Source organism: Balearica regulorum, chromosome W (genome assembly GCF_011004875.1).
Source record: "Balearica regulorum gibbericeps isolate bBalReg1 chromosome W, bBalReg1.pri, whole genome shotgun sequence".
Lineage (NCBI taxonomy): Eukaryota > Metazoa > Chordata > Aves > Gruiformes > Gruidae > Balearica > Balearica regulorum.
In genome coordinates this window covers 19,624,261-19,651,672 of record NC_046219.1, presented here as the reverse complement: position 1 = coordinate 19,651,672, position 27,412 = coordinate 19,624,261, and the positions used below count along the sequence as shown (strand labels likewise).

Below are 27,412 nucleotides of genomic sequence, written 5' to 3'. Positions count from 1 at the left end.
CTACAATAGTGAAAAACCCATCCTATCCTAAGCAAACCCTCTAACTGTCTAGACAACAGAAATGGTCAGTCTTTTAAAGGCTTTTTTCAGTACTTTCATACTTAAGAAGTACTTCATTCAACTGGAAAAATAAATAAATAAAAGCTCAAACTCTGTCCCATAGAAGCTAACTAACTCAGGCTTTTAATCAAAAGGGTAAATTCTTACTGCGCTTGAATTTTTAATGTTTACAGAGCACTGAATACAATTATGAGGCAGCAGAAGCAAAACAATTCCAGTGCAGCTTTTTATATGAAATCAGGTTTCATCTACAGAAAAACCCATTATTGTATCTGAACATGCTTATCTGCCTTTTCCAGGATCAAATACAGATTGGTGCCTAAAAAGCAGTAGTCAAGAAACAAGTATTCCAAACAAAGCAACCACCCTTACCAAAGGAAGTCTTTAAGTTAAGAACTTGAATTCTTGATCCAGTGCTCAATTACTTGCTTGGGTTGGGAGCCTATGTGGTACTTTCTTTGAGCCCATAATACTGTCAACCCCTGTATACCTTTATGTTAGTGCCACTTCTTTCTTTCTCAGTGAGACTGGTCAGGGACCCATGCTAGAGGTACAGCACAAATACAGCCGTGATTGGAACGCCTTAATACTCCAGGTGCTACTTATGGTGAATAGTGTCATGCAGAGGTCCAGAGACTCCAGCGGGACTGCTGTAGTCCACATGAAGAAGCAATGAGCTAATAAATGGGATGTGGTCCTATGTGCAAGACTAGGTTAAAAGGTAATGGCATAATGATCTACTCCAGGAAAGCTGTATTTTTGGGGCAGAAAGGGTCTATGCCACTGCTGAACAAAAAATAAAATAAATGTCAAAACCATATCTCCTAGGATGGGAACATCCCTATCCCAACTGATTCACTTGTTAATCCATGTATGAAACCCAGAGAACTACGCTCACCTTATAAAATGTTATATTACCTACAGTTTGGGTAAGCATAGATTTGACAGGAAATCTATGGTAAATATTAATATTTTATTATTTTCTGTTCTTTCTTAAAATAACTTGTTAAAATATATATACAAGAAATACATACCTCTCCATTTTCCCTCTGTAATTTTGATTTTATGGATAAGCAATAGTTGACATCACTGGTTTTTCTTAATTCTTAAAAGAAATGGGAAAATAAGGAACATATGTGAAAAATGTGAAATAATTTTGCATATGCAGACTTGAAATACTTAGAGTAGTAGAGCAAATAAGAAACAAAAAGTTACAGATATGAAAAGCACCAGAGTTTACAATACAACAGTCTAAAATTAAGAAGCCCAAACATCTCAGAAGACTCATATTTTTAACTGTGAAATGAAACTCATCTGGTCCATCTAGGAGATTTGTTTTTCTCTGTAATTTACACTTCAGTGTCATTCATTAATTTTGTATACTTTATAAAAGAACAAAAAATCATATAGGGTTTTAATCTATTTTAAATGACAGGCTTTATTTCTTTTTAAGTTACAGAAATATTTGCAAGTAAAATTTATCTTAAACTTCTGACTATAATGGCCAGTTTTTGTTTGGGTGCCACTCCACTGACTTAATTTATTTTTTTTAATTTATTTACATCAGTATAGATGAGATCAGAGACTGAAAATCATATTGGTTTCCCAGTGGAATTCAAAGTAATTCTGTGTTATGCAAAAAAAAAAACCCTAAAGTATTGTTATAATAGTAAAAAGTCTTCAAAGTCAAGTGTTCCTATCTGAAGAATTGCCAGAATTAAGACTGCTCTATGCAGTTTATCTTGCAGCCTGAAATCATCAGGGAATTTGGCTGCTAAAATCTAAAAAATCTCTGTGGAGTATGCACAAATCTTGATTATATATTGTATAAATATGCCTAGATGTCTGAAAAGCATGCCCTTTCATGTATCAAATACTTTTTGAAAGTATGGAAATAATTTCAAATGAAGAGGTTCCCAAAAATCACTGGGAAAAAAAATATTTTTTTCTATTGTCCCATTTAGTGAAACAGCTGAACCATTTTGTTTGAAATTTCCTGAAATTTCCAGAGGCAATGGTAGTTCTAGAATGTTTCATCCCCAATGGTGAATATTTAGTGAAGTTTTAAGCAAGTGAGCATGAAAACTTATAATTGGGAAGTATTAAGCACCTCTAACTGTATTCAAGGAGAATTGCTTTAACACAGACTGTAAGACATTAAAAGAATAAAATACATTCTGCGTACACAATCGTGTTGATCCCCAAAAGAAATATTTTCATTTCTTCTATTCTGAAATGTATGACAATTTACTACAGCAAGACTGTAAGAAAATAGCAAACTGTACACACCTTAACATCTCCTTTTAAGTACAGGAAACGTCTTGTCTTTCCTCACAAAATATGAACTTGATAAAACACTCAGGACATAAGATTACCTGTAGCAATTTGGTGGAAAATTACTGGAATTGGCTCTGTTGTAACTAACACATCTTCATCATTATCAGAACTGGAAACATAAGTGTTATCTACAAAAGAAAAACACCTTGCATGGTGAAGTCCAATTGTGCTCTGCCAGGCCCTTCCAACATTGCCCATCCCACCATGTACCATAAGGAATCACTTCCCATGTGGTGAGGGAAGCCCAGCACTATCATCTTCCCAGTGTGTTTTTTTCTGCTGAGATTGCTAATGAAAAGAAAAATACCAAAAGGATGGAAGATTTGGACCCAAATTTTATAAAAGCAAACCCCTGGAGTCCAATGTCATGGCTTTCAAGAATCATACCAAGCACTGCTCTGAACTGTCCCACAAGGCTTATGGGGGTTTGAGCCAACCTTTTCCAAAATGAAGACTCGTTCTATGCTTTTTTGTCATGCCTGACACTAAAACTCAAGCTAGGTCTGATGTGCAGAGTGAAGGCTGCATTCAGAGCTAGGTGTTAACAGCCCATTATGCAAAATACCTGTGCCTCATTTTGCCTAGTCACGTAAAGGATGTTTGAAGTATCTTCTAACCAGTAGATAACCTTTCTTGTACCTAATTCAGGAAAAAAAAATAAATCTTTCCTCCCACTTAACAAAAATGTTAGGTATGAATATGGAAAGTGTATTCCAAACTTTCTTACAAAATGTGGAAATTAGTCTGTCATTTGTTTGTTTTTCTTTCCAGCCAAATGTTTAGTAACAACAAACAAGGAGCAACAATTTTTTCTGTAGTATCTGCAGAAGCTTCTTTTGCATTAATTGCTGAACTGCCTATGAAAGTAATAAGATTTTGTTTTCTACTGATCTGGGCTGAATTGAAACATATGCTCTAGAGCAGAAAAGGCTGACAATTAAGATAATCGCAGATAAAGAGACAAATAAGAGAACTGAAACAAGGACTTGATCTATTGTAATTTCGAACACTCCAGTCCCACATCAGCAAAGTGCGTGAACTCACACATAATTTTAAGCATACTGCTGCAATCTCAAAGCCTTTGACCACAGTGCTTCCAGTGAAATGTTAAAAATGTTAACATTAATTGATCAGTAAATTCAGCAATATTATTACTTGTATTACAGTGGTTCTTAGAAGCCTGTATCAAGACAAAGCCCTGGTGCTGCTGCTCCTTTCTCACACAGGTGTGCCACGCTGCCTTTGCAGACTAACAGCTGCACTACCACACACAGACAGGCATGTTGGGCTTTCCCAGCCCACTGCCTGTAAAACAGCCTTTCTGCTACATTCACACAGATTTACCGAGTCTGACACTATCCCACACCTTCGCCTATTTCCACTCCTGTGCCATCCCATGAGGTAATCTGAGTAATCTGCACTCAGCTCAACAAACATATATTGCGAGCAGGCAATTGCTGCAGGAGGCTGACACCACTTTTCCCTGAGCACTGCACTCCAGTGGGCGCAGCAACCTGCTCCATCTGCTCAGTTTGTGTCTGCTCGGCAACACACTTGGCACAGGGATGTGTTTTAGAGCCACAGCATTGTGCGAATAAAATGTGGTCCCTCCAGCCATCTGCCAGCATTCACTCCTCCCACTTTTGTCTGTTGGCAGGACAGGCTGTTAACTATGCCTCTAGGACAGCTGCATCTCACCCTCTCCACGAACCCCTGCCTCTATTTGCATGCTCCACCTTGCTGCCATCATTTCAGTGTCAGCCTCACCATACTGGATGGCTCTGGGTATACAACACATGGTTTGGGAGTGTACCTGGTATAGAGTCTAATGAGCTGGAATAACCAAGGTTAGCATTTCACTCTAAGTATACCATATATATGGATGGGACAAAGGAAATCCATGCGCTAGAACTTATTGCTGTATGAAATAGTAGGAAAAAACAACAATATGCGCTGTACAGAATATACAGTTATCAAGATATACATATATTAATTTAATTATATTTTTATTTCCATTGTTTGTCATTCTTTCTTGGCAGCTGGATAATATACTTTTCACTGCCAAGTTTTTGTTTTCCTTTTCTATTTGGCAACCATTGGGTTGTTTTTTTTTTTTTCTTTCCTTCCATCAGTCTAATGAAACTTGAAATTAAGATACTGGGTTTGGTTTGCTTTCTTCAACATCCAGTTTCTAACACACTACACCCAGGAACACCTCTCTTAAGCGGAGTCTGCCTGGACCTAGTGGAGGGATGCAACAAACCACTTGATGTCAAACTGGTTCTCTCTGTCTCTAACGAGGTCTAAGAAAAGGATGTTTCTGTTAACATGTGTGTAACCCACAAATCACTGGGCTAAAAGATTACAGCAGTTCTATGAGTTTATGGCAGCCAACATGTATCACTCAGAACATATATTCATTAGCAAAATGCTTGCTGCTGTAATGGTTCGCACAGGAGACATGATCCACTCATATTAATGGAACTTTAGTCTATTCACTGATGTTAGATTCTATAACTGCTCCTTAGGAGCATTATTTTCCCCTGGTTGTGTCAATGTTATGAGAAAATGGTTACAAAGATATTTTGCTGGAACTGATATTACCTGCCTCTAAAATTTTAAGTGATATTTTCACAATTTCAGCAATGTATATATAACTTTGAGACATTACTGTCTCAACACTATTCCTATTAAGTTCTTCAGTGTGCCTTTGTGAGCTTCATCACAAAGCAAACATACATACTGCAAAAGCTTGAGATATGAATGAAATCAGCTCTTCGAAATGATTGAAGTGTAAAATGTTGAAATTTTCTAGCTGGGGTGATGGCAGAGAATATTCATTAGGTTTTAGAGCCACCAAAGTCACTCAGGCTTGTAGGCCATCAGGGCATGCTACAAACAGCATCCATAAGGGAAGTTTGAGGTCTGTCAGAGAGAAGAGTTTGCCAGGAGATGAGATCTTATGTGCTGTGGGAGTAACTGCTGGTTCAATGCTCCAGCTTGCCATCTAGTTTAGGGGTTCATAGAGATCAAATTCAGTGCCTTCATAATAGCTTAATCCCTGAAATGAATAAATCCATTACTGATGTTTAATAAAACAAACCATTAATAAAATATGATGCAGATTTTTTTCAACTATTTGTCCCTCCTTTCATTGTTAAGTCAATGGAGTAATCAGTGAATCAATTTATCACTGATATAACTGTGTATTTTATGAATCTCAGTTTCTCTGCTTACTACATGTTGAATAGATTATTATTAGTAGCAGTTTTTCCTCCAGTTTTTACTGGTGAAAGAAAATATCTCTCACGAAGGTTGTGAGCATTCTTTCACATAATCCATTGTATTTAGCATCACTGTTGATGCTGATTTCTCTCTGCATCTGCTTCAAACACTCTGGTGTTTTGAACATAGTCTACTCCTACTTATCAGTGAAGAAGATTAAAGTCTCGCTTCTTTAGAGATTCTAAAAGAAACATTTATTTTAGAAATATTACAGAGATGTTATGGATAATGATCAAAAAAGGCCAGAGGGTTTCATATAATTCACGGTACTTACACTATTAAATACTCCCAGGTGCAAAATACACAATGTGGTGCAATCCAACAGTAGTACCATGTACCTTTACTTGCCCAGTGCCTGTCTGCCCTCACCCTCACTTCCCTCCCCTGCTTCTGCTAACCTCTGTGCCACCTGAAGTGTCTGTGTAGTCTCTTTATGAAGGAAATCGGGGGAACGAGCTAGCTGAAAACTAGCTTTTGCTCTTTCCTGGTTGTCTTTCATATGGATAATTCCCCTTGCCTGGGTTGGCCACGTGGTAGCACAAATGCTTTTGCCAACCCAGCTCAGGGTATGACAGGGAGGCAGGACTGAGCAGCTGGGAACAACTTTGCAAGCTTATGTTACCAAAGACATACCCATACATAAACCCTTGGCTGCAACAGACCCTGAGAAGTATCAACGCACAGTCCACAGGCTTAACTTTAAGAATGTGAGTAGTCTCATTAAGGTCTAACACAGAAGTGCTTTGCTGGCCCCGTGCCAGACTGTGCAGCCTCTTGAAAGATCAAACTTTATCTACCATGCCAAAGAGGAGTTGGGTGCTTTCTCGCTCCTATCACTGTTGGCTCCAGATACGGAAAGCATCACAACCTCTTGTCTCTGTAAACTTGTGAACCAGGTTTTCTCACCCTGACCCAGTTGATAAATAATGTCTGAAAAGGAGAAATGACTGTGAAAATAATCTAACTAATGGAAAATGATTAGCACAAGGATGTACCTGGAAGACATTAACACCCTTTCAAATAATCTCATCTGAATATTGCAAATTGCAGTAACATGCATACAAGTGTCACTGACAAGAACGTTGCACTGTACCTGGGTAATCCTCAGAGACATGCACTGAATAGGATACACTGCAAAAAGAAAAAAAAAAAAAAGAAACAACAGAATTAATAACAACAACTGCTGTCATAAGATTCTTTTCTTGATCCTGTATTATTTTATGTTTATTTATAGGTTCCTGACAGTTTCCAGGACAGAAGGTAACAGCTATTTTGATGGCTTTTGAAGTGTGCAGCTAAAAAAAAAAAGTCATGCCCATTTTGAAAGCTTACTTTGCTAAATTGGCACATCCCTATTTCAAGCTTTGTAAAAAGAATATTATATTCACTTTAGAGTAATATTTCACAATGTCTGTACTTATGCTTTAAAAAAAAAAAAAAAAGGTTCTCTTTGAACACCAGAACTAGAAAAGCCCAGTTTTCTCTGCATCTGTTTCTGGGGTTTACTCAAGGCTCAGTAGTACTTCCATATGTTCCTGCTAGTCTCAGCAAAGGGTCTGTATGGTTTGGACTCCTTCCTCTCATCAAACCCCCATATTTATAACAGTTGTGGCAATCTTATTTGACACCTCTACCTCTCTGTCAAGCTGAGTTCAAATTAATTTTGAAAGAGCCACAGTCACACTAAAGAGTAGCTTCACTACATGGACTACCTGAATCTGTTTCACCAGAAAATGGACATAAAAGCATGCTGTCCCGTTCCTCCAGCTCAGCCCACATGTGCTTTCCCTACCACCCAGTGAGATGTTCACTAAACTCACTGCCAGAAGCCGGACAAATGGGCATGATGGTCTGCTCAGTTATTTAAGTACCCACTAAGTCCCTTTGATTTTTTTTAAGGTTAATGTGCATTTTCATTTTGCATTAAAAACATTCAACTCTGCAGCATGTTGAAAGCTTTCTGTTGTATAATTCATGATCTTTCCACTTCTAAATCCTATAAATTGTATGTGTCAACCTACATATTTTAATAATACATGATGTGTGTTCATGTCTGTAGTGAGTTAAGCAGACAGACAAAGGCAGGATGACACAGTCCTCAATAAATTTTGGTATGTATTGTACATTGCTGAAAACTGATTCAGTGGATCTTTCTAAATTACATGAATACAGCTTCCACGTAGATTATAAAATAAAACCATGGATGATTTTTTTTTCTTTTTGTTTCTCAAGGACATCTGTTAAATGAGGTCTAGTTTCACTATCCAATAACTGGAAGAGGCAATCAATAAAAAAAAGTAGGTCTCACACTTTCTTCCATAAGTCAATCTATTACCACACAGCTCTGTCATCTGTTTTTGCACATAATCTATTCTAGCGTAATTCATTTTATGTATTGTTTGACTAAGAAGCAAAGATGCCTGTTTCTTCAACAGGTGCAAATGTTCACATAAATTGAAGTAGAAAGAGTGTTTATTACAGCTGACAACAGATTTAGCCACACAGCTCTTGATAGCCTCAGTCAAGCCAGAATTAAATCCCATCACTGTGGGAATTCAACATTTTGTGATTTTTCTCTTTAAGTTATTTTTCAGACATTTGGAATAGGCAGCATCTGTATCCCCTCATCTTGGAGTATTTTCCCTAAAGACTGGGATATTTAAATCTAATAAATCTGTAATGAATTAAATATCACTATTTTAAATAGGGAAATGTTCCAAAATACGGAAATGTTATATCTCAGTGCAGTCTCGTGTGGAAAATTTTGTCCTGTGGTGCAAAAAAACCCCACCAAAAAAGCCCCGAAGAAGTTAACTAAAGGCCTGTTCTTACCAAAAATTATCTTCTAGACGTTGTGCTTGTAACCATGACTTCTTCCTTCTACTACCAAAAGAAATACTTCAGTCTTATTCTTTTAGACTGACTGCTTGTCACACCTCTTTGCTGTCTCCAGAACTGCTGTGTATAGGTTTGTTTGACTACTGTTATATAGGATTATCTTCAAATGTGGACTTTTATTCTAAGAAAAGAAAAATCTTTCTAGAACTCAGACATTACTTCATGTTCAAATTTAAAAACTATCTCACTCCAATTTAAAAGCTGCAACAAAGCAGGGAAATTCCACATACATATTAAAAAAAAAGTTCTTCATATTGAGGGCAGGAACAGGGGCTAGAGAAGTTACAGAATTTCTATCAGTGAAGATATTCAAAACTCAACTGGATAAGGCAACATAATCTAGCTTTGAAGCTGGACATAACTTCGAAGTTCGTTCTGCTTTGAGTGGGGGGCAGACCAGGTACTCTGCACAGGTCATCCCCCCACATAATTACTCTATGCTCCTATGTGCAGAAACCCTATGAAAGTGTATTTCTCTTCCTTCATCATCATCTGTGACAGCAGCATCTGTGGCAACATTAAATGCAAATTAACAAGAAAAAAATATACTGTAGGTCTTGTGAGATGGAACTAAAATGAAAAGATTCGTGAAAATGCAGGTTAGAAATAGTTTCAAACCAGACCCTGGAAACATAGAATCATAGAATCATAGAATGCTTAGGGTTGGAAGGGACCTCAAAGATCATCTAGGTCCAACCCCCCTGCCATGGGCAGGGACACCCTCCACTAGACCACATTGCCCAAAGCCTCATCCAACCTGGTCTCAAACACTTCCAGGGAGGGGGCCTCCACAACCTCTCTGGGCAATCTGTTCCAGTACCTCACCACCCTCACAGTAAAGAATTTCTTTCTAACATCTAATCTAAATCAACCCTCCTTCAGCTTAAGCCCATTACCCCTTGTCCTGTCACTACACTCCCTGATAAACAGTCCCTCTCCATCTCTCCTGTAGGCCCCCTTCAGGTACTGGTAAGCCACAATTAGATCTCCCCAGAGCCTTCTTTTCTCCAGGCTGAACAATCCCAACTCTCTCAGCCTGTCCTCATAGGAGAGGTGCTCCAGCCCTCTGGTCAGCTTCGAGACCTCCTCTGGACTCACTTCAACAGCTCCATGTCTCTCCTGTACTGGGGGCCCCAGAGCTGGACGCAGTACTCCAGGTGGGGTCTCACAAGAGCCAAGTAGAGGGGCAGGATCACCTCCCTCGACCTGCTGGTCACACCTCTTTTGATGCAGCCCAGGACACAGTTGGCTTTCTGGGCTGCAAGCGCACACTGCCGGCTCATGTTGAGCTTCTCATCAATCAATACCCCCAAGTCCTTCTCCTCAGGGCTGCTCTCAATCCATTCCTCGCCCAGCCTACAGCTGTGCTTGGGATTGCGTCAACCCACATGCAGGACCTTGCACTTGGCCTTGTTGAACTTCATGCAGTTCACACGGGCCCACCTCTCCAGCCTTTCCAGGTCCCTCTGGATGGCATCCCTTCCCTCCAGGGTGCTGACCACACCACACAGCTTGGTGTCGTCAGCAAACTTGCTGAGGGTGCACTCGATCCCTCTGTCCATGTCGCCGACAAAGATGTTGAACGGTGCCGGTCCCAATACCGACCCCTGAGGAACGCCACTCGTCACCGTTCTCCACTTGGACATTGAGCTGTTGACCACAACTCTTTGAGTGCAACCATCCAGCCAATTCCTTATCCACCGAGTGGTCCATCCATCGAATCCATGTCTCTCCAGTTTAGAGACAAGGATGTTGTGCAGGACAGTGTCAAATGCCTTGCACAAGTCCAGGAAGATGACGTCAGTTGCCCTTCCCTTGTCCACCAACGCTGTCACCCCACCATAGAAGGCCACCAAGTTTGTCAGGCACGATTTGCCCTTAATGAAGCCATGGTGTCTGTCACCAATCACCTCCTTATCTTCCATGTGCCTGAGCATAGTCTCCAGGAGGGTCTGCTCCATGATCTTGCCAGGCACGGAGGTGAGACTGACCGGCCTGTAGTTCCCTGGGTCTTCCTTTTTACTCTTCCTAAAAATGGGTGATATGTTCCCCCTCTTCCAGTCAGCGGGAACTTCGCCAGACTGCCAGGACTTCTCAGATATGATGGAAGCAATTTAAGGTTGTGATCCAGAGCTCACTGAATCCAGTAGTGGGCTCACTACTAAGATGAATATTATCAGAGAGGGGAAAGGAAATATAAACATCATATAAATTAAAATTATTCTGTGATCCCAGTAATAAAGTCGCCTTACAGAAAATAAATTACCACCAAAATCTGATGCCACCTCCATCTGAAAAGCATTAATATAAATTCTATCTGCCAAACCAAAATCAAATGGTAATACATTGGAAATAATAACGGAATCTGATAATGCCGTGCTGCCACTTCAGAAGAAAGCATTTAAAGGAGATGTGAAACAAAGATTAAAAAACAAAGTGCCTGAAAATGGCATATTTACTTCCAATTAAAATGAATCAGTAGCTTTTATTAGAAGCACTACTGACTCAGTTTAGGAACTGAACAAACTTATTTTAGTCCTCGACTCAGCAGAACTATTTGTGTATTATGCTGGATATGTTGAACCCTTTTGCACTAATAGCCCCCCCCAAGGTAATGTCTAATTGTCTTCTTTCTATCTAAATTCACATCTTCGGCACATGTTGGGATCTCTGTGCTGCCCTCTCTTCAGTGTCCCCAAATCAGTGTACTCTGAGAAGTATTAGTGAAGTATTATGCCTGAGAAAGCTCTCGTGGGAACAGCCTTTTAGATAGGCCATTCCTCTCACACATATTTAAACTTGTATTTGGGGAGAATAAATGGATTGTTTGAGCCCCCAGAGAGAGGTGGTGGTGCTTTGCTTGGGCTTGTAATCATATGTTAGTTATGTGCAGGCTATGGAAGCAAAACACCGAAATAAAACTACTGAACAGAACAAAATTCAGTTTTGTGTCCCAGCTCGCCACTGTGATTGTCACATATAATCACACTTTGGCACATTTTTCTGCACTCAGGATAAACTGTTTCCTAACGACTGTGTACCTGATTTGTCAAAAACAAGATATACCAGGCTAACAAAGGTTTCCTAAGAGGTTCCAGTCCTGCAGCCACCCAAGCATTTTCCTGCTGACTTCAATGAGATTTAGAGCCAAGACAGAAACACAGGACTGTGATGGCTTACAGCACCTTCAAAAAGCACAGGCTTCAGTGAAGATGCAGATGTTCAACATCTCTTGGTGTTAAAACCTCTCAGAGCCAAAGCAAGCCTTTACTGAAGCAGCTTTCTCGTTTAAGTACTCAGAAATGCAACTGGAATTAATTTAGGCCTGGCCTCCACATAGAAATACAATGTGATTATTCCAGTGAGGGATGTGATTTTTCCTTCTGGCAATGCAGTACCTCTGTACAACCCTATTGCAATTACATTGCTATAAATACAGCTTGTAGCACTATAATTTTATAATTCCCATAAATACATTCTAACCAGCCAACCATCATCCTTGTTCATTCAGTTATATTGCTTTCGCTACATGGACATACTTAAACTTTTGTGTTTAAACAAAGCCTCAATGATCATGTTATTTGTTTTATTAGGCTTAGACCCTCTCTAGAAGACATCCTACAGTACATATATTTCTCAACCCTTAAGCTCAGAACAAGCTTCATACTAGAAATGGCCTTGTAAATTTTTTGTTATTTAACAAACATGAGAAACTAGTGAGAGTTGTCATGTTTCACTGCTTATGAGTTTTTAATGTAAATTTTGTATTGCTTAAAATAATATTAATGTGTAGAGCCCAAGTCTTAGCTTAGTGTGGTGGTTTGACCTTAGCTGGACACCAGGTGCCCACCAAGCCACTCTATCACTCCCCCAAGCCGCTCTATCACTCCCCCTCCTCAGCTGGACAGGGGAGAGAAAATATGATGAAAGGCTCATGGGTCGAGATAAGGACAGGGAGACATCACTCACCAATTACCATCACAGGCAAAACAGACTTGGGGAAATTAATTTAATTTATTACCAATCAAGTCAGAGTAGGATAATGAGAAATAAAAAGAAATCTTAAAACACCTTCCCCCCACCTCTCCCTTCTTCCTGGGCTTAACTTTACTCCCAATTTTCTCTACCTCCTCCCGCCAAGCAGCACAGAGGGACAGGGAATGGGGGTTGCTGTCAGTTCATCACACATCTCTGCCTCTCCTTCCTCCTCACACTCTTCCCCTGCTCTAGCATTGGGTCCCTCCCATGGGAGACAGTCCTTCATGAACTTCTCCAATGTGAGTCCTTCCCATGGGCTACAGTTCTTCACGAACTGCTCCAGCATGGGTCCTTTCCATGGGGTGCAGACCTTCAGGAGCAGACTGCTCCAGCGTGGGTCCCCCACGGGGTCACAAGTCCTGCCAGCAAACCTGCTCTGGTGTGGGCTCCTCTCTCCACGGGTCCACAGGTCCTGCCAGGAGCCTGCTCCAGCACGAGCTCTCCACAGGGTCACAGCCTCCTTCAGGTGCCTCCACCTGCTCTGGTGTGGGGTCCTCCACAGGCTGCAGGTTGATATCTGCTCCACCATGGATCTCCATGGGCTGCAGAGGGACAACCTGCTTCACCATGGTCTTCACCACAGGCTGCGGGGGAATCTCTGCTCTGGTGCTTGGAGCACCTCTCCTCCCCCTCCTTCTTCACTGACCTTGGTGTCTGCAGAGTTGTTCCTCTCACATATTCTCACTCCTCTCTTCCAGCTGCTGTTGGCCAGCAGTTTTTTTTCCCCTTCTTAAATATGTTATCCCAGAGGTGCTACCACTGTCACTGATTGGCTTAGCCTTGGCCAGCGGCAGGTCCATCTCGGAGCTGGCTGGCACTGGCTCTATTGGACATGGGGGAATCTTCTGGCATCTTCTCACAAAAGCTGCCCCTGTAGCCTCCCTTCTACCAAAACCTTGCCACGCAAACCCAATAAACATAGTAACAATTCTATTAACAGGGTATTTCTTGCAAACTTTTTCTAATGTGTTTTAACTATATTTGTTCCTTCTTCAGAGAGATTATCCTGTAAAGGTCTATCTGCATTTGAGAACAAATTCATAAACTAGATGAGGATCCACAACATAATTGCTGTTTTTCAGATGAATCTGTCCCATTTTGATACAGAACAAGCAGATTCACCTGCATTTAACATTGCTATAATTTCTCAAAGCTATTTAAAAATAAGTCCAGAGTCCAAACTGATTATATTACTAGGCAAAATAATCCCCCAAAATGTAAACTCTTGGGAAGCATCTGGCGCAAGTCTAAGATTTATGCCTATGGAATGGTTATGACAATTCAACCAGCTCTCTCCCATGACAACAGTTGACTTACTGCCTTATTAAATGCGGAAATCGTGATCTAGTTTATATTCCAGTTTTAGCTGTCTCTAGTAGTCAGAGTGTAAAAAATATAGAAGCTTAGCTATAAGAAAACTTATATTAACTAGAAAGCTGCTTAAGGCCTAGAACTGTTTTAAAGACTATAATCGTGGGAAAGGGGTTTCTAATCAAGGTAATAGGTAATGAAGCTAACTGACCATGGCAATGTACAATGCTGCTACGTTCCTTGTACAGTCCCTACCCAACCGGACAATAGGCCCGGGAATATTAATCTTATGAAGTAAGTTGTAATGGACAAGTGTATCCACAGCAAGGATACTGCGCATGCCTGCAAGAAGAGGGTCATCCAGCGAACATGGGTGCAAGACCACTGACGACCACCAGAGACCCCTGAGGACCACCAACTCAAATCACTGAGCATGCGTGATGGGGAGGAGAATGTGGAAATGGATTCCAAGAAATTATTATCATAGGACTGACTTTTCTCAGAAAAATAATGAATATGTATATTTTGATTCTATATAACCTGTATGTTGGTGATCACCTGGCATGCATGTTTGGTGGAGCTGTTTTCCCCCGTGCATCCAGCGCTGCAATAAAGCAAACCTAGGGCAACTCACGTCTGGTAGATTTTCTTTAACACAGAGCTCCGTGTGCTAATGTTGTAGCTCACAAACTTGCTGAAGAACGGAAACAAGATTTTTGATCATGTGGAATCTTATGACAGTCTAATGTCAATCTATAACAAGACATAAGAAGAAAGTAAATAAGACAATGCATCTGGAGCTACAGAATTCAGAAGAGATTATTTTTTGTTTACAATATCCACAGTCCTAGATCTAGTTCATCAATGAAGTAATGCAAGAAATTAATAGGATGCACAAAGCTCTATACCTGAAGAAAAATACTAAGACTCAGCAAAGTAAGCTATGGACAAATATGTAAGATTAAATGCTACTGTGGTATTGATCATATGGCAGGATGAACTTCTGAACAAGTTGGTGAACTAAAGAAAAGATCAGTGAGACCTTGATAAGAAAAATAAAGTTATACTGGTTGACGTAGTTTAGCCCCAGCCGGCAGCTAAGTGCCACGCGGCTGCTCGCTCACCCCTCCCCCGGCGGGATGGGGAGGAGAATGGAAAAACAACGGCAAAGCCTCGAGGGTTGGGATAAGGGCAGTTTACTGGGACAGCAAGGGAGAGGGAAACAATCAGCAACAGTGCTGATAACAGATAGTAACAATGGGTGATAACAGAGAACGATTTACCGATCCAAGGACCGACCTACTGAGCGACCCTTCCCAGAGCCACGCCGACATGCCGAACTGCCCCTGCCCGACTAGCCCCCTTTTATGGTGAGCATGATGTCACATGGTATGGAATAGCCCCCGGCCAGCTTGGCTCACCTGTCCTGGCTCCTTGTGAAAATTAACTCTATCCTTGCCAGAACCAGGACATTATCCACCCCTTATTCCATACCATCTACGTAATGCCCAAATTGTTTTACAGAACTCATTGCCTTACTCTATGGGCTATCGCTCTAAAATGTCTGTCGAGTTCATTTAGTCCAGGGTTTTGGGTTCCATCTGCCATTACAGTCTCTCAGAGCAGGAGAGATGGTGCGTGCTGCTGGATGGTTGCACGCTGCATCCAGAGTCTCCACAGCCGGTGTATCTGGTATGGTCCGGTCCATGCTCACAGTCTGGATGCCAAAGATGTGATTTTCGATAAAGTTTCTGGGCACCAGTTGCTGAAGTCAGTTCTAGTTCCATCATCGTGGCACTTTGTTCAGTTCCAAAGTCCATCCTTCATTAGTTTTGGGTGATTCTTATGGTCACACCATTGATACAGTATATCGCTATTAACATCATGCAATTTAATTTATGGGCTATTTTCACCCAAAATCAAATCCCCTTGGGGTACACACCGGACTTCCCCATCTTTTCTCATCACCCACCAAGTGCAACCTGGTCCCTGAGCAAAAGCAAACCCGCAGATGGGCTTGCCTTTGCCTGAAGCAGGGATAACCCAAACTGTTTTACCCAACATATTTTCAATGCGCACTACAGGAACTTTATCCCCTTCTACTGGGCGTGGGAATTTTGACTGGGCAGGGCCAGCTCGATTGGCAGATCCCCTACTGTTAACTAACCAGGTGGCCTTTGCTAAATGTGTGTCCCAGTGTTTGAGGGTCCCACCACCCATTGCTCTCAGGGTAGTCTTTAGCAGTCCATTGTAACTTTCAATTTTCCTGGAGGTTGGTGCATGGTAGGGGATGTGATACACCCACTCAATGCCATGGTCTTTGGCCCAGGTGTCTATGAGGTTGTTCCAAAAATGAGTCCCGTTGTCTGACTCAATTCTCTCTCTGGGGTGCCATGTCGCCACAGGACTTGCTTTTCAAGACCCAGAATAGTGTTCCGGGCAGTAGCATGGGGCACAGGATATGTTTCCAGCCACCCAGTGGTTGCTTCCACCATTGTAAGAACATAACGCTTGCCTTGGCGGGTTTGTGGGAGTGTGATGTAGTCGATTTGCCATGCTTCCCCATATTTATATTTCAACCATCGGCCTCCATACCACAGAGGCTTTACCCGCTTGGCTTGCTTGATTGTGGCGCACGTTTCACATTGATGGATGACCTGTGAGATGGCGTCCATGCTCAAGTCCACCCCTTGATCACGGGGCCATCTATATGTTGCATCTCTTCCTTGATGACCTGAGGTGCCATGGGCCCACCATGAGCTAGAAATAATTCACCCTTACGCTGCCAGTCCAAATCCACCTGAGCCACTTCAATCTTGGCAGCCTGATCCACCTGCTGCTTGTTCTGATGTTCCTCGGTGGCCTGACTCTTGGGTACGTGGGCATCTACATGAGGTACCTTTACAACTAGCTTCTCTAGCCGGGCAGCAATATCTTGCCACAGTGGGGCAGCCCAGATGGGTTTGCCTCTGTGTTGCCAGTTGCTCCGCTTCCACTGCTGTAACCACCCCCACAGAGCATTGGCCACCATCCATGAGCCAGCGTAGAGGTACAGCATTGGCCACTTTTCTCTTCCAGCAATATCTAAAGCCAGCTGGATGGCTTTCACCTCTGCAAACTGGCTCGATTCACCTTCTCCTTCAGCAGCTTCTGCAACTCGCCGTGTAGGACTCCATACAGCGGCCTTCCACCTCCGATGTTTTCCCACAATGTGACAGGACCCATCAGTGAAGAGGGCATATGGCTTCTCATCCTCTGTTAGTTTATTATACGGTGGGGCTTCTTCAGCACGTGTGACCTCCTCCTCTGGCGACATTCCGAAATCTTTGCCTTCTGGCCAGTCTGTGATCACTTCCAGAATTCCTGGGCGATTGGGGCTTCCTATTCGAGTCCGTTGTGTGATCAGTGCAACCCACTTACTCCACGTAGCATCGGTTGCATGGTGTGTAGAAGGAGCCCTCTCTTTGAACATCCAGCCCAGCACTGGGAGTCGGGGTGCTAAGAGGAGCTGTGCTTCAGTGCCAATCACCTCTGAAGCAGCTCGAACCCCTTCATAGGCTGCCCATATCTCCTTTTCCGTTGGAGTGTAGCGGGCCTCGGATCCTCTGTATCCCCGACTCCAAAACCCCAGGGGTCGACCTCGAGTCTCCCCTGGTGCTTTCTGCCAGAGACTCCAGGTAGGGCCATTCTCCCCGGCTGCGGTGTACAGCACATTTTTTACATCTGGTCCTGCCCGGACTGGCCCAAGAGCTACGGCATGAACTATTTCTTGTTTAATTTGTTCAAAAGCTTGTCGTTGCTCAGGGCCCATTTGAAATCATCCTTCTTCCGGGTTACATGGTAGAGAGGGCTTACTATCAGACTGTAATTCAGAATGTGCATTCTCCAGAAACCCACAACACCTAAGAAGGCCTGTGTCTCCTTTTTGTTGGTTGGTGGGGACATGGCTGCTATTTTGTTGATAATATCCATTGGGATCTGACGCCACCTTATTCCTAAAAATTGGATTTCCTGCGCAGGCCCCTTGACCTTACTTCGTTTCACGGCAAAGCCAGCCTGCAGCAGGATTTGAATTATTTTCTTCCCTTTCTCAGAAACTTCCTCTGCTGCTCTGTTGCCCCAGACAATGATGTCATCAATGTATTGCAGGTGTTCTGGGGCTTCACCCTGTTCCAGTGCAGTCTGGATCAGTCCATGGCAAATGGTGGGACTGTGTTTCCACCCCTGGGGCAGTCGATTCCAGGTGTACTGGACGCCCCTCCAAGTGAAGGCAAACTGTGGCCTGCACTCTGCTGCCAAAGGGATCGAGAACAATGCATTAGCTATATCAATTGTGGCATACCATTTGGCTGCCTTTGACTCCAGTTCATATTGAAGTTCCAGCATGTCTGGCACGGCAGCACTCATCGGCGGTGTGACTTCCTTCAGGCCATGATAGTCTACTGTCAGCCTCCACTCTCCATTGGACTTCCGCACTGGCCATAGGGGACTGTTAAAGGGTGAGGGGGTTCTGCTGATCACTCCCTGACCCTCCAGTTGACGAATTAGCTTGTGGATGGGAACCAGGGAGTCTCGGTTGGTGCGGTATTGCCGCCGGTGCACAGTTGTAGTAGCAATCGGCACCTGTTGCTCTTCAACCCTCAGCAACCCTACTACAGAAGGGTCCTCTGAGAGAGCAGGCAAACTAGACAACGGTTCAATTTCCTCCATCTCCAAGGCAGCTATTCCAAAAGCCCACCTGTAACCTTTTGGACCTTTGAAATACCCTTTCCAGAGGTAGTCTATGCCCAGGATGCACGGAGCCTCTGGCCCAGTCACAATGGGGTACTTTTGCCACTCATTCCCAGTTAGACTTGCTTCAGCCTCCAACAGAGTCAACTGTTGGGATCCCCCCGTCACACCAGAAATAGATATCGGTTCCACCCCTTCATAGTTCGATGGCATTAGGGTACACTGTGCACCCGTGTCCACTAGGGCCTTGTACTCCTGTGGGTCCGATGTGCCAGGCCATCGGATCCACACAGTCCAATACACCCTATTTGCCCTTTCCTCCACCTGGCTGGAGGCAGGGCCCCTCTAATCCTGCTCATCATAGTCACTACTCACCTCTTGCAAAAAGGACTTAGAAGTCCCTTCAAGAGGATCAGAAGTGCGATCTGGCCTTTCACTTGGTCTGGGGGGCTGCCCGGTGGAAACTGGAGCAGCATTCTTCTTGCAAGAGTCCCTTTTTACAGCTGTCTTGCCTTGTAGCTCATGTACGCGTGCCTGCAGTGTTGAGGTGGGCTTCCCATCCCATTTCCTCATGTCTTCTCCATGGTCACGCAGGAAAAACCACAGGATACCTCGTGGTGTGTATGCTCTATATCCCCTCTCCGGAGCAGAAAAATGCTTACTCCTAACAGCTGAAATGCGGGTCTGTGCAGGTGGGGAGTAAGATATATCCTCTTTGAGTTGCCGGATGTCCTGAGACAGTTTCTCCACAGCCGAGACTAGGGAGGAAGAAAGGCTCTCTTCATACTGCCGGAGTCGGCCAGCCACTTCGTCCACCGTGGGTGCCTCTTCACTCTTCCAGTCGTATGCCAACTCACTGGCGGTAATTGACGATGGTGCACTTTGCACAAATTTTCGCCACATGGGTCGGGTACACTGGACTTCATTGGGGTCTGTGGGCAACTGTGCATTGTCCGGATCATAATAAACCATCTCCCACACAGCTAATTCCCTCAGATATTGAATACCTCTCTCCATAGTGGTCCACTTGCCTGGCCGACATACGACATCTTCATTGAAGGGATACCTTTCCCTCACACTTGACAGGAGTCGCCTCCAGAGGCTGAGGGCCTGTGCCTTCTTCCCAATTGCTTTGTCAATGCCCCCTTCCCTAGACAAGGATCCTAGCTGCTTGGCCTCCCTGCCCTCCAGTTCCAGGCTACTGGCCCTGTTATCCCAGCAGCGGAGCAGCCAGGTAATAATATGCTCCCCTGGAAGGCGGCTGAAATCTTTCGGCATATCTCGCAGCTCACTCAGGGACAGGGATCGAGTAATCACTTCTGGTTCTGGCTCTTCTTCTTGTTCTCGTGATGGTCCCGGTTCATCATCATCTTTCACTAAGCAAGTGAACCGATTTCCTTGTGTATTTCTGTTTGTGTATAGGGGCAACTGATACTGGTATGGGTTGATCTTTTGGCTCAACTACAGTGTCTGTTGCAGGGGCTTGGGCAGCTGCAGTGCCTGTGGGTCCCCTCTCTCCCTCTGGATGGTGCTGTCTACTGTCAAGCAGTGTTTGATAGATTGTGGCCAGGGCCCAGCACAGCGCAGTAAGTTGTGTCTCCTTGGAATCCCCACAGCATTTTCCTTTCAAATATTCTACCATTTTATCAGGGTCTTGCAATCGTTCAGGAGTGAAGCTCCAAACCATTGGGGGTGAAAAGGTCTCTAGATACCCGCCCATACTCTCCCACATGCCATGCCAGCCCTGACCACTCAGCCTTGGGGAAGATCCCTGGGTGGTACTCTTGAAAAGATTTTTTGCTAACCCTGAACAGGAGTGGGAAAGCATTCAGGAGACCTAGCAATAGGAATATACTGGCCTGAACATTCCGAGTGTATTCAAAATACTCAAAAATTGTTGTAACCAACCAAAAGGGAAAAGAGGAGGTGAAAGAGTGGGAGAAGGTATCCCCGCCTGTCTTCCCCATAGATTGGGTCCAATTATTAATCAATTCTGAAAGATATTGACTGAGGTACAGGCCTGACCGAAATACTACATACACATACCAGCTCAGACCCATGACTGTCAATGATATCTTATCATAAGTCATTATCACACAATACAACAACATGAGAACACGAACCCCTCTCCCAGAGGTGATAAACAGCACCGCAGGGATTACATAGAATAAACACGGGTTTACAAAACAGAGCCATGTGACCAAACAGAACATCATTATGACCAGCGACTGTTTCAATAACATTAGAAATGCTTATAACAACTTTGTTTTAACACACTTGGGTCAGACTTGTCATTATCACAACCCCTCGAGCCCCATGTTGGGCGCCAAAAAGGACTGACATGGTTTAGCCCCAGCCCGTAGCTAAGTGCCACACGCCGCTCGCTCACCCCTCCCCCGGCGGGATGGGGAGGAGAACGGAAAAACAAGGGCAAAGCCTCGAGGCTTGGGATAAGGGCAGTTTACTGGGACAGCAAGGGAGAGGGAAACAATCAGCAACAGTGCTGATAACAGATAGTAACAATGGGTGATAACAGAGAACGATTTACAGATCTGATGACTACCGCTCAACATGTCCCAGAGCCATGCCCACATGCCCAACCGCCCCTGCCCGACTAGCCCCCTTTTATGGTGAGCATGATGTCACATGGTATGGAATAGCCCCCAGCCAGCTTGGCTCACCTGTCCTGGCTCCTTGTGAAATTAACTCTATCCTTGCCAGAACCAGGACACTGGTGAAAACTTTGGGCTGAAGGGCCTTTTTAATGACCTGTATAATATTTCTGAAAGCACAGCATGATATAGATCTGGTGTTTTTACTCTCTTCTAGATAAGGCAATAGAAGGAATAAGAACAAGGTCCAATTGAACAGATGCAACTGAAATTGTATTCTTTTACCAATTTCTAGCTCTAAATTCTCAAAATTACTACTCATCTTTAGTATCTACATGTAACATGCAACAGAACAACATTTCATAAATGTCCACTAATTATCCAGCAAATATTTACCCTTCCATCTTCACTCCTTTGTTTCCTTATCTCTGAAAAGGCTTCCAAATCTTTCAATGGATTCCTATTACTTTCACATCCTTTAGCCTCCTCTTCTACTTCAACACGGCCACAATTTGATCCTGAAGCTAGACCCTTCCTACTATTTTACTTCTGATCATCCTTTTTCCTCAAATGAAAGAAAATTGGTTCCAAAAGGATTCCACCATGAACACAGCCACTCTCTTTTCTATTAACTGGTCTGAGATCCAGTTTGAAACTTAATAGCTCAAATTATGGCCTCAAGTTGTGCCAGGGGAGGTTTAGATTGGATATTAGGAAAAATTTCTTCACCAAAAGGGTTATCAAGCACTGGAACAGGCTGCCCAGGGAAGTGGTTGAGTCACCATCCCTGGAGGTATTTAAAGGATGCATAGATGTGGCCCTTAGGGACAGGATTTAGTGGCAGACTTGGCAATGCTAGGTTAACAGTTGGACTTGATGATCTTAAAGGTCTTCTCTAACCTAAGCGAGTCTATGATTCTATGAGAAGCTTGGCAATAAATCATATCACAAATACAGGGTGGAAATTGTGATTTTCAGAAGCTGTACTGTGAGATCCTATCCAAACAAAATTTAACAAAACTTTCAAATTGCATTCCTGAAATGTCTGACTTTTGAACAAGTGCCTTGAGAATTGGTAGGAGATGAAGGCATTTAGGTATTGGCCTATTGAAAAACTAGGTAGGCTATTTACACAAAAAATTTGGAATACTTAACAAGAAACAAAAATTCATTAATTTTTTAGTTGATCTTATTTGAATTAGGAAATTCTCTGAAGAGAATTACAGTTCAAAACTAATAGTTAAACAACTGCAAAAGGCTTCAAAATCAAGTATTTCTTCCAATTTGTATGCATGCAAATAACAGCAGAAGAGACCCAGCAGCCATAAGCAGCAGTTTTCTATGGCAAAAAGATCTCTTCTGCTTAATGGACACTGCCAAAAGACAAACCTTCCAAAATCACATTCTGGAGACAACCATTTTGTTCTATGTTGAAAACAGGACAAAAAAAATCCGCCACACTATAAAAGCAATTGAAAAATAAGCAAAAATGACTACTGTATTACTTACAGAAACTTAATGCAAACTCTCCTTTTGGTGCTTAATTGTCACGACCAGGAATGAAAGAAATGCGAGGATTTTTGACAATTTATGAACAAGTGAATTAGCAAAATCACTTCATCACTTGGTACGTACAACTACTGTGCTGTTACACACTTCATTACCTTTCTATGGAGCTCTTAAAAAGAATGCAGTCATGCTACAGGAAAAACAATCTTGCTCTTCCACTCTGGAGCTTTTGAAAAAATCCATCACACTCAGTACACATCAGTGGAAGAAGCACTCCATTGAAGCCCATTTTCAGAAATATACATAAAACTATGGCAGCATTCTGAATTTTCTTATTAGGTAAATTATTTAATCAACTATTGCTACTTTTCACTTCATAATGTCTTTAGTAAAAATATGGAAGACTTTTAAAATGTATTTATAAATGTACATTTATAATAATATAACGTACATTTTAAATGTATTGCGAATCACATTCATGAGTGAAGTAAATACTATTACCAAATATAGGTGTGAAGATCAGCAAGTACTGCATTCCATTCATTCATGATACCTTTACAATACAGTCCCAATAATGTGACAAAAATATAAATGGAACTGAATAAAGTTCCAGTTTCATAAAACACTAACCCCAAAATGATGTGCATCTCCAAACAGATAGACAGACGAACAGTACTTAGAATCACGCAAGTTAGAAATACAGAAGAGCACATTACATGACATGGTTCTGAAAATAAGTTTGCATAAGGCTTTTTAAAATACAAATAAATATACAGACTTTTTGCTCTTTTACACAGTGAAATAACTACTGAAGCAGAGGACTTGTGCTTTTTTTTAAAAGAGTGAAATAAAAACTGATGTAATTAAATAAAATAACAATTACTGAAAACCAACCTTCTTATCTTCTGGAAATGAGTATTAGAAGTCTCCACAAATAAGACAAAAGTATGTGCATGACCTAAGTTGTCATGCACATATTAGCACAGCTATGAAAAAAGTGACTGTTAATCAAGGGCAGCAAGAATATTCTCACTGTATTAAAATTTATTTTCTTTTCTGTAACAGTATTTAGAACTTGAATTAAATCCCAACAAAGTTCAAGGGAGTCTAGTACTTGACAAAGAAGATTACAGACAAGTTGCACAGAAAATACAAGACTTCTGGCCTCTGCCACACTCCTGGTATTTCTAAAAACAAGTACTTAATCACTTTGCTAAAAGTTTCAAGATATATTCCAAAAGGTGCAAATTTTGGTCAGCACTTTTTTTTTTTTTAATAATTGCAGCTTGCTATACAATTGGCCTGTGAACCTTTTCACATCCATGCTATTTTCTGAATTCCTAATTAAAACAAAATTCATGGATTTCTAAACAGCTTTTAAGTACCCTTTAAAATGTTTTGAATGTGTATGTCTGCATCTCAGCAATGTTTTCAGATATATAGGCCACCTTAAATCTCTTTCTGAAACACATTAGTTCAACGAGTTTCCATATCCCATGTGATCCAGTAACTGATGACCCAGCATCAGTCACAGCTATTTTTTGCTTCTAGATAGAGCCAGGTGCTTGCAAAGAACTGAAATTTGTCCACACACTCTTTCTTCCTTTCACTATACATCAAAACTCTCCATGGTGCACCTTCAATTATACAGAAAATAAGTGACTGAGTAATATTTTCCTCTGGATAGTGGAGAATGTGTGTGTGTGATGACATATGAAAAATCCCAGGCAAATCTATTGATGACAAATGAGAACTATTCCAAAGAGAGATGAGCAGTGTCAATACATCAAAAATGGCACTGCTTTTATTTCTTGACATAACCTGGAGGAACAGAGGTGCTGAGTCAAAGTTATTATATGTTTGCATTTGTCACTAAGAATAATTGTGCTACTGGTCTTTTCACACAAACAAAGTGCATCTGAATCTAACAGTGAACATTATTCATAAAGCCCCATTTGATTTAGCGTGTTATTCAAATAAAGGGGATACAGAAGACTGCAACTCAACCATTTCCTTTTTGCAAAGCTTCCAATGAAAAAAGCATGACAACTTCTAGTAAATGCACAGAAGTCAACAGGATTAATCATCACTCCAACAAACACGAGGGCACTCCTAAAAATAAAAAAAGCATTTATGAAATAAGCAAATCAAAGACAGTTGGGGGGGAAAAAGTGTGTGCTGTGTGTCACTCATTTTATACATAGAGTTACACTAAAATATGGCTATGTGTGCAAAGCCAGGTTGTCCACAATCAGACTATACCAGAATCAGACCATTTCATCCAGAAGTACAAAAGTAGCCTCTTCTTGCAGTCACCCTATCTGACCAGGTCCAGCTCTCTCCTGTTGACAGATTGTCTTTAAATTCCTCTTCTGTGTTCTTCCTTCTCTCCACTGATCCCACTGGTTTGAATTCTTCCTCCATCATCCTCATTAACTCTTTGTTCAATTTCAGTCTTTCCAGGATACAGATCACAAAACAAACTCGGGACAGTAACCTCTTAACCCAGCTCAGCTGCAGCCAGAGCATCATATATGATCACAGACTTTAGGAACCTTATTTCCAGGGTTGAGCCCATCTTCTTCTGCTATGTGTTTTCTACAGTTTCAGGAATTTTTTTTTGTTTTGGCTTGCTTTTGGTTTGGTTTGTGGTTTTGTTTAGTTTTTAGGAAAAAAGTTGTTTTTCCTCTCTTTGGTTTCTTTCTTTTCCTTTTGGAGCACTGCTGTCAGAAGCAACTATGATATGCTCTTTTTCATAGAATCTTAAGGTTGGAAAAGACCTCTAAGATCATCAAGTCCAACCATCGACCCAACACCACCGTGTCTACTGAACCATGTCCCGAAGTGCCACGTCTACGTGTTTTTTGAACACCTCCAGGGATGGTGACTCCACCACCTCTCTGGGCAGCCTGTTCCAATGCCTGACCACTCTTTCAGTGAAGAAATTTTTCCTAATATCCAATCTAAATCTGCCCTGGCACAACCTAAGGCCATTTCCTCTGGTCTTACCGCTTGTTACTTGGGAGAAGAGACCAACACCCACCTCACTACAGCCTCCTTTCAGGTAGCTGTAGAGAGCAATAAGGTCTCCCCTCAGCCTCCTCTTCTCCAGGCTAAACAACCCCAGTTCCCTCAGCCTCTCCTCATAAGACTTGTGCTCCAGTCCCTTGACCAGCTTCATTGCCCTTCTCTGGACATGCTCCAGCAGCTCAATGTCCTTGTACTGAGGGACCCAAAACGGAACACAATATTCAAGGTGTGGCCTCACCAGAGCCGAGTAAAGGGGCACAATCACTTCCCTAACTTTTGGAGCCAGTTAGGAGTTATCTTAAAGCCATGAAGTTTTGGTCCACATTGTTCCTATTGGAAGGCTGTTCTGAGGCTCTTGTAATTCTAGTAACTCAGTTTTCAATTCAGATTAATTGAATAGAAACTCCTTGTCCAACCCCTGTACAAAGCCTCTGTGTTGAGATCTTTCAAAATAAAAAGAACACAAAAAGAAACAACCATGATCCTAAGGCAGAGACAGAAAGCAAATTGCAAATTGAACAGTTATATTTTAACAATAATCCAAGCAACAGAAGAGAGTGTCGTCACAGGAATTTTTACCCAATCATTTTAGGAGGTAATTCCAGCATCTTACCAATCATTAAAAACATAAATAAAGCTCATATAAATCCCTGGAGACATTCGCTGTTTAACTTCATTGTGTCCCTATGTTGTGGTCAGAACCTCTGCTCCTATCTAGCCCTTGAAGGAATAAGGTTCTGAGTCCAAGGTACATTATTAAGTGGATAACAATTACACCCCCCTGTGAGTGGCAACTATTCTGCTTCTATTCCAAATTCCTTATAATCTACCTAATAGATATCACTTGGTTGCCAGGAATGTATCCTTGCTTGGCATCCTAAGTAAGGGGAGATCACCAAGGTGCAGGCCAGCCGTTCCTCAGGAGTGCTCGAATCGGGCTCTCAGGGAGCAGTTTATATACCTTTCCTCGATGGTTGCTGTGGTCACTGACTAGCAGTATCATTTCGCTGTTGCCAGGCAAACTCAGGGCTTGCGGTGGCCAGGAAACTCAGGCCCAGCACGAAGAAAGGTCAGACCCCTGACCAAAGCACTGCCACTTGGTCTGGATTGTCTCCCCACACCCTAGCAAGTGGAATGGTTCCTTTCCTTTACATGCAGTGTTTGGCAAAGGAGAAAAGTGCTAGGCATCCTTCTTAGACCACTCAACATATTCATTAATTAATTGGCATTTTGCTTGTTTATCTAATGAGATGTGCAATAGCCATTGCTATGGAAAAAGTGCAGGGAAAAAGTAACAAATTGAAATATTCTTACTCTTCAGTTCTTCAAGATATCTGACAGAATTCAAATTTTTCCTTTTTTTATAAATAAAGTTCCCAATACTTCTTAGTATAGCTGAAATATTGTATTTACAGACTAAAACTATTTTTTTCTGTAAGTTTCATACATACAGCTTCTATTAACATCAATACAAACTGAATTATATAACTTCCAAATATAGAATTTGGATGTCTAACTATAGTTTTTTTGAATATTCTAAACTAAAAAGTGCATATTCTAGCACACATTCAACATAAGAAAATCACATCGGACAAGATTTT

At 42.0% G+C, this 27,412-nt stretch overlaps 1 protein-coding gene and 1 long non-coding RNA gene across 4 annotated transcripts in view; one reads left to right on the top strand and one right to left on the bottom strand.

Annotated features, from left to right (window-relative positions):
- The window catches only part of LOC104643041 (protein mono-ADP-ribosyltransferase PARP8-like), a 77,511-nt gene extending 68,568 nt beyond the window's left edge, over window positions 1-8,943 (bottom strand). For 2 of the 3 annotated variants that reach the window (XM_075738943.1, XM_075738944.1), the window contains exons 1-2: window positions 2,436-2,457; window positions 1,095-1,165 (exon numbers count right to left, since the gene is read on the bottom strand). In XM_075738943.1, the coding sequence (XP_075595058.1) occupies window positions 1,095-1,102 (8 nt within the window). In that variant the 5' untranslated portion in view covers window positions 1,103-1,165; window positions 2,436-2,457. Of the gene's footprint in view, window positions 1-1,094; window positions 1,166-2,435; window positions 2,526-6,775; window positions 6,814-8,514 lie in introns of those variants that run through there. The other variant, XM_075738945.1, reaches the window with a different exon arrangement.
- LOC142599235 (uncharacterized) overlaps window positions 1-27,412 on the top strand; it is a 911,312-nt gene that overhangs the window by 291,655 nt on the left and 592,245 nt on the right. The gene's annotated exons all lie outside the window — the stretch shown is intronic.